Here is a 7,685-nt window from a genome sequence, read left to right on the forward strand (position 1 = left end):
GTAGAATCGGACGTCGATCGGACCGATCCGAGAATAAGTCGACGTTCCGAGATCAGTCGGTATATTCCAACACTCTTCAAAAAAAAAAAAAAAAAGTAATGTAATCCGACCCCCTTGGTTTTTCTTTTTATGAGAACCATGTTCTCTTCCTATACATGCTTTTTGTTCTCAGTGAAGCTGGATGGGCTTGCCCTCCCTTTTATCCAAAAAAAAAAAAAGAAAAAGAGTTCTGGTGATTCGAATGTGATGTTGTGATTATGTCAGCGTGCTGCTTATTGTTGCGTGGTTAGAAATTTTGACATGGGTGGATATCTTAAATGTTCATTTTTTGCTGTAGATATTTTGAAAGAGAAGTTTAATGTTTTAGTTTAGACATCTCCCATTGCTAGAATTTTGCAGTTGGAGCTTGAAGGTGTTTGCTTTTGATCCTTTGATAGTGGGTATTTTATGGTACTGAATGATGCTTTTTTGGTAAAGTTTGCAAACAAGAATAACGACGACTGTATGAATAATGATGCTTTAAGTCTCACTTCTTCTGTCACTTTGAACTGTAGACTGTATGAATTATATGGTATAATGCGGTCCGGAATGATGGTGTTGAAGTGTCCTGTTTGATTCCCAGAAGTAGAGACTGATAGCTATGTTCTCTTAACCCTCAATTCCCGTGTCCTATTCTATCGTGAATCGCATGAATCATTTATTTGATCCCTCTTATCTCTGCCATCACTTGTCTTCTAAATTATTCACTTTGTTAAGTATTGAAGTAAAAGATTGGGTCCATTTCTTTGAATATCATGTCAACATATCAATAAAGAAGTTCCATACTGTGAAATTCTAGGAAGGAAGACGGTTTTGGGAACTTGGTCTTTGAGAGCTTAATACCAAAGAGTGCACAGAGAAATGATGTTTAACTAGAAATTATTTGCTTCTGTATGATCAGCAACATCACTAGTAAGACAATAAAGCATATTATTCTTGGTGCTTATTTTGGTAATATCAAACTCAATTGGCTTTACTTACTCCACCCTTTTAAAGATTATGTCCAAAAAAAACCTTGGCTTATGGTTTATTTTGGATCTTCGGAAGTAATTTATGTGTCTTCAAGAAAATGGAGAAGTAAACAACAATGAACAAAATGTGCATACCAGTCAAATTTTATCAAGATTTCTGATGCCCACATCTAGACATTGGCACCGTGCTGGGAACAAAAATCATATGGGCAGGCACTATAGGCCATCATATGGGATGGGCCTAATTTCATATCCTTCAAAAAAAATCTAGAAGTTAAATAAGAGTTGGATTTCTCTTATTAAGAGAGTCCGTTAATTTCACAATCGAAACAATAAAAATAAAATAAAATACATGCCTAAGAGAGTCTTTTCGTGACCATCCATATCATTATCTTCCTCATCAAATTTTTTCTCTTATTCATAAGGTTTTCCTCCCGAATCTCTCTCCTCTTTCAAATCTCACATACTATCTTTCCTATCTATGAGGTCTTCCAGCTGGTTTCTTCCGGCCATAGAGGAGAAGGCTTTCTTGGCCACCAGCTTCTTCCAATGAACGACCTCGTCGTTAGGACTATAAACCAAAAGAAGAGAGGAGGGACATGAAGAAGCACTCTCCAGAAAGCCCACCACTGCAGGCTGTACCATGGGCCTTCTTGTCGGGCAGAGTTCGACCTAGCGAGAAGGTCATTGGACCCAGCACCATACAACAATCCGGCACAGAGGGACGGGGTATATGGGCCCCAACACGACGGTGCCCATGCCCTGCGAACATCCATCACCGGCCGGAATGTCCTGGCACTTTCACCAGTCCATGGCCAACGAACACAGAATACAAGAGAGCCCGCATGCTTCATAACAGGCCCTAAACCCTGTTCGATCCTTTAAGACTCCATTTGTGGGAGGCTTTGTTGATTTTTATTCTCGTATTCGACTCAGGTCGTTCGCCAAGTGGTCCCTACCTGGCAGTGACTTTGGTTTGCCCTTCGCTATGTAGCCGGGGTCCCAACCCCACTTTGTCGATCTCCGAGTGCATGGCTGCTTATGTGTTCTTCGAAAGTATCATACTACTGCATAAATAAAATATCCGAGACTCGCCAATTTCCGACAAAAAAACGCTGATTTCGTGACTTAAATGCAATATCCCTTGAAAGGGCTCAAATGCAACAGGCGGAGGATCAAGCACTATTAATTGACATCTCAAACTATTTCCATATGTTCACTCCAGGGCAACATCCTGGAAGCATGCAAATCTAACTGTGATCTGAATGACTTCCAACAAAAATCTCAGCATGACGTATATCGCACGGAATGACTTCCCACGACCGACCAGTAACCATGCTGAGAGTGGCAAAAATTTCTATACGAATTCTTATGCATCAACCAGCCGTCATCATCTTCTACAGGATATTGTAACTCATGGTGTGCAACCTGTCACTTTCTTACCAACATAAAAGCATGCGCATATTAAATAAAATATAAAACTCCACATGTATTCTAATCACACAAAAGGAGTTGCCTATAAAAAACATCCTCATTTTCACAGAAAAAAAAAAAAAAGGAGAGAGAGAGAGAGAGACAAAAGATAAACATCATCATCAAGTATAACATGGAAGTAAAAGAAACATATTGACTAATTTCAGGCAGTCCCAGTAAATAGGCAGCCAACTTGTAGGCTGTAGCTTCTCGCATGTTGTCCTCTCTCTGTGCCACGAGAGCATCATGAATGCAAGTCACTCCACCTGGGATGGTTCATAGGTTTGTCCAGGCCTGCAGGGCGCAGTCTGATCAGGACTACTCAACAGTGATCTTCCATAGCATTCCCCTGCCCATGCACCGCCGAGGAGCTCCAAGCGAGATTTAATTTTCTGCATTAAGATTACCACGCCCATAAACTAAGCCAATGCCTCGTTGAACCGCTGCAGGTGAAATAAGGCTTTCCACATGAAGAGCAGTATGTCCACACGCTGCAGAATCATGCATCACCATGCGAAATCTTCCACTCTCGGGGTCATAATAATCGAACCTGCCACGTCCATCAGTCAATAAAATGTTCCCATCTCGGATGGTCAGGGGTTTCACCACACGAACATAATCCCATGAACAGTTTTCCATGGCCAGCAAATTGATGCTGTATTGCTTTATCCATCGCCGCTGACTGTAGTCCATTAGAATCCATATGTCCATTTGGGAGCTCAAAGTGTTTTTATCGGAGACACATAAATATCCTGCCAACTCCCCAACAACTGATACCATATTCCCAACCTTTGATGAGCGGCTGCACTCTGGATGCATTATTACACCAAATGTTTCACGTCTTATATCAAATGAAACAGCAACTTCTGGACCATCATGCCTGTCAGACTTTGCTGTCCAATGTATGGCTTCATTTACAACTACAGGTGGCCTAACAGTGTCTGGCAAAGGGGCATTGCTGATTCTTCTCCATGACTGTGAGCCTAGAGTAAGGACCTCACATGCTACAGTAAGATCCAGACAATGTACAAACCGAACCACTTTATATTCACCTGTGGAGACATCAAAACCTAACCCACCACTTATGGGTAATTTGGAATTGTTGCAGGCTATGGTGCCTTCAGGAAGCATTATAACTTTCCCGGTGCCAGGGTTTACCATAATAGCACTCCTGAGCCCCAGAACACAGATCAAGCCATTGCAGGAATTTGTCATGACATAACATGGAAGCCGTTTTGGACCTATAAAATACAACTTTTCAGAAAGAGGCCTACCTTCCTCGAACTGTTTTAATGAGAACTCGATGTTGCATCGCCAGCTCAGAATAAGGGCACTCGGCCTATTCTTGTTTGGTCCATTTCTAAACTGCTGGAGAGCAAAACTGGGTTCACAGGTTAAAGAATTCCAAAGCTTGGAAACAGACCTGAATCTCGCAACAGACTTTGTAGGAAGTCTTGAGAGTATTAGAATCATAACATTTGGTGGTATCTTTTTGATTTTTCTGTTTGATAACTCTCGCTGCCCACACTCACTGTGAACCCTTTTGTTTTTCTCTGGGATAAATATTGCTGTGCTCTTTTCCCCCCTTGATTCTGAACTCCAAGGCATTTTTTGAGAGGCTGCAATAGAGATCATGAAACAAATTATGGTTACCGGTAGCAAATTTAAAAACACAATAGAATTGGATTGGGCCTTGCCTCTTTTTTTTTCCCTCTTAAGAAAGAACAATATTATAGAACATTTCCTGCTGCACATGCCCATATATGAAATACATATTATGTTAAAAAGCTAAAAGGTGTTCCAGGTAATTATACTGTCATGGATGTGCTATGCGATGAAACCTAAAGAATGGATGAAAAAGGTGATTCCAAACAGCAGGATGGCTGCTAGATTCTTTTATCCTTTTGATTCATTTTGAAGCATGTAAGCATTCTTACCAAGAGAATCAGATGAACACCATTATACAGATATCGACAAGTACTATGAAGTCCTGATATGCAACAACTTTGACAATGCAATCGAAAGAGAGAATAAATCAGCACAAAATACGCTGCCATATATCTTCAAGGTCAACAACCCATCTGATATGTTATAATGTTGATAATATAAAAAACAAAAGTAAGTGCTCCATTTCTTCGAAGTCCAGAAACAAGCAATGGCTTCCGCTGATTTTTTTTTTTTTTTAAAAAAAGAAAAAAGTCATGGTAGTGACAGTTTCTATCCAGACCCACTCACTTATACTCCGCTCTTTGATCAATGATCAGAAGTTGGATAGCGTAAACGCTGTGTGCATTGCAGTTGTCTTCGAAAAAAAAGGTTTTGTTCTATAAGGAGAACAATCAATCAAAACATTAGAAGTCTCATATCAATAATATATGAGATGTTGCTACTTAATCAATATCCTATATTTGAAGATTATGAGGAGCCGGACCCAACCACGGTAACATATGGTCATATGACTCCAAATCCAATGCTTATGCCACAGATATGTCTGAAAAAAATAAAAATAAAAAAGAAACAAAATTATACATGGAAGTTCTTAGAAAACCTATGTTTCAGAAACAATGTTCAAGCCACCTAAAGTAAACAAAGAAGCTAAAAACCTGTAAAACATTTTGTGCATTTCTAAGCATATATCCATGGGAACGTAATTATCCTACCAAGGAGGTCTCCCTCCCTTTCTCTCAGAATATATGTGTGTGTGTGTGTATGTATGGAATGTAATATACATGAAGCCTCATGTTTTGAATTTATTGTTCTTCTTCCTCAGAAATCGGGTGTAACATCTCTGGTCCGAAAGCAAAGTGGTAAGCTGCATTTATTTCACATTTACTACTGGATATTATCGTATCCAATATACTCAAAACAGGACGCACAATATTAATTCCATTAGAAACACAAAGAGGTCTGTGCCTCTGTTACATGGCTTAGTTTTGAAGAGCATAAAGAACTCAACGCGTTCTTTGTACCCTCTGTATTAATCTTCAACAGAAACTTACTGACATTGCTAATATGCTCTATTTATAGATGTTGAAAAAACAGTGGAAATAAACCTATTCTATATAGAAAAGCAGTGAAAATATTACCTACACGGGTTTGTATAACAAAAACCCGCAATCCAAATGTGATACGCTTGCTTTACGAACCTCCACTAATCTTCTAATACCTCCTCGAAGCACTACTAGAGTCTCCTTTTAATGTCCCCACACTAAATCCTAGAGCTTTAAGATGATAACTCTAGAGAGATATGCCTTAGAGTAGGTATTCTAGGGTTGGTACAACACTGAACGTATATATCGTATATTTATAGATAAGACTCACTAAGAGTCTTTCTCGTTTTAAACATGTAGTTAGATAAAAGTCTTACTCAAATTTAAATATTTAGTTGGATCATCCCAATCTTATTAGGAACTTTTATCATCATCCCAATAACCCATGCGGACGAAGGATCGTGTTCAAAAGCGTTCAAATTCCAACAATAGAAAAAAAAAAGTTATTAAAATTCTTGTCATAAAGTATTTGCCTAGAGGAACAAAAATAATACAAAGAGATTTACGTAGCAACCGAGCAAGATCGCAAAAGCAAAAATAGCTATTTATCTAATTTTATTAATAAAATAATCGATGCTGGAAGGCACACACCTGCAACAAGGTTTGCGTGATTTTAAGAGAGAGAAGCGAAGATATCTTAGGGAGAGAAACAAAGAAAAACTCGGTTTAAATAATAAGACCAAGTGCGTAAGAGCGTATATATACGGACCTTTACCAAATCTAATCAAATTTTCGGATCCGCGTTTAAGTGAAGAAAAATATAATAAATATTTTTTTTGGTGGAGAAATTGCCCCTCAAGGTCTTGCTCCAGGAATTAGTTACTGTGGGCCGTGTTATTATAGAAAGTAGTCAATGCCGGATATCTAGAGAATCTAATAAATGGAAAATTTTTAACAAATAAATACAAAACTACATAAGGCAAAAAAAATAAAAAAAAAGGCAAAACAACAAATACCTTGGAGACGGCACGGAGGCTGATTTGGAATCAGCGAAACGGGTGAGATGGATATGGACAGTTGTGGGGGTCGGTATGGAGGGAAGGACGAGGGCGGAAATGCTCAGCAGGCAGGGAAGCATGGATGGAGCCACCGGGATGCACGGACCGTTAATATCGCGGGGTATTTGTGATACGGCAGTTCTCTTTGTTCTGTTCCACACACACGAGAGAGAGAGAGAGAGAGAGAGAGAGAGGACACAGAGGTGGTTTTATCAAATTGAATTTGAGAATATCTAAACTTTTAATTGAAGACGTATAAAATTCACAGCTAGAGCCCACCAATTTGAAAAAAAAAAAAAAAAAAATGATGGTTGGTTTTGTTGACGCTGATTTTCGTCGATTCCGTCGGGGTCAGAATAGCTCGAGGCAAGATGGACTGTCAGAGATAAGACCTACAAAAAAATTTTGATCAGAAGTTACTTCAATTAGGAACCCTTCGATATCCAACTCAGAAATCCTGTCCAACAAAAAAAATGTGAGGGATAGAGTTTTTGTGTATCTTTTTGGGGTCCTCTTTTGTGCCTCCTTTTATAAGCAAAGATGAGAGTTTCTGAAGGATGATCCTACCATCATTGTCTCGAGTGTCATGGACAACTGTCACTTGACAGCCACCAGTAGGCCTACGGAGGCTTTGATGGGACTAAGAAGATATTCGAAAAAGAATCGGCCGACCATAGATCGGCTGCTTTTTGGTTGACCTCCAAAGAGAGAGTCATAAATGGGAGATAAAAAGGGGCTATTATTGGTCCTCCCAACCGCTTCAATCCATTACATCTTATCAGGGACTGCAGTGGCGGATCCTACTGTGCGTGCAGTATAATTAATAACTTCAGGATGACTAAATCTAGCGTAGTTTGTTATTGCGACATACAGTTGACCGCTCAGAATATGGCTCCTGGATGATATAACTTGATGTGACTCGATGGAACTGCATGGCGGCTATGTTCAATCTTCGGTTGCTCAGCTGATGTCAGTGCCTTGGGATCCTGACCCATAAGCGAAAATCGTGATCAGCAAAAGAATGAGAGCCTGGAATTGAGATTGGATTTGGTGTGGGTCGGAGTAAGTCAGCTGAGCGAATCCGTTGAGTATTGCCACCTAGTCAGTCCGAGGCAATCAATTGTCGAAAGAAGAGCTCGTCAGAAACCAACCGT

At 39.7% G+C, this 7,685-nt stretch overlaps 1 protein-coding gene across 1 annotated transcript; it reads right to left on the minus strand.

Annotated features, from left to right (window-relative positions):
• Nucleotides 1-2,494: 2,494 nt before the first annotated feature.
• On the minus strand, nt 2,495-7,021 carry LOC105044572 (F-box/kelch-repeat protein At3g06240). Its single transcript, XM_010922510.4, has 2 exons — nt 6,490-7,021; nt 2,495-4,102 (listed from the first exon to the last, which is right to left on the minus strand). The coding sequence occupies exon 2, from the start codon at nt 4,089-4,091 to the stop codon at nt 2,868-2,870; it is 1,224 nt and encodes a 407-aa protein (XP_010920812.1). The 5' UTR covers nt 4,092-4,102; nt 6,490-7,021; the 3' UTR covers nt 2,495-2,867.
• Between the last annotated feature and the right edge of the window lie 664 nt (nt 7,022-7,685).

The sequence above is a fragment of the Elaeis guineensis genome, chromosome 2 (genome assembly GCF_000442705.2).
Source record: "Elaeis guineensis isolate ETL-2024a chromosome 2, EG11, whole genome shotgun sequence".
NCBI classification, from domain to species: Eukaryota; Viridiplantae; Streptophyta; class Magnoliopsida; order Arecales; family Arecaceae; genus Elaeis; species Elaeis guineensis.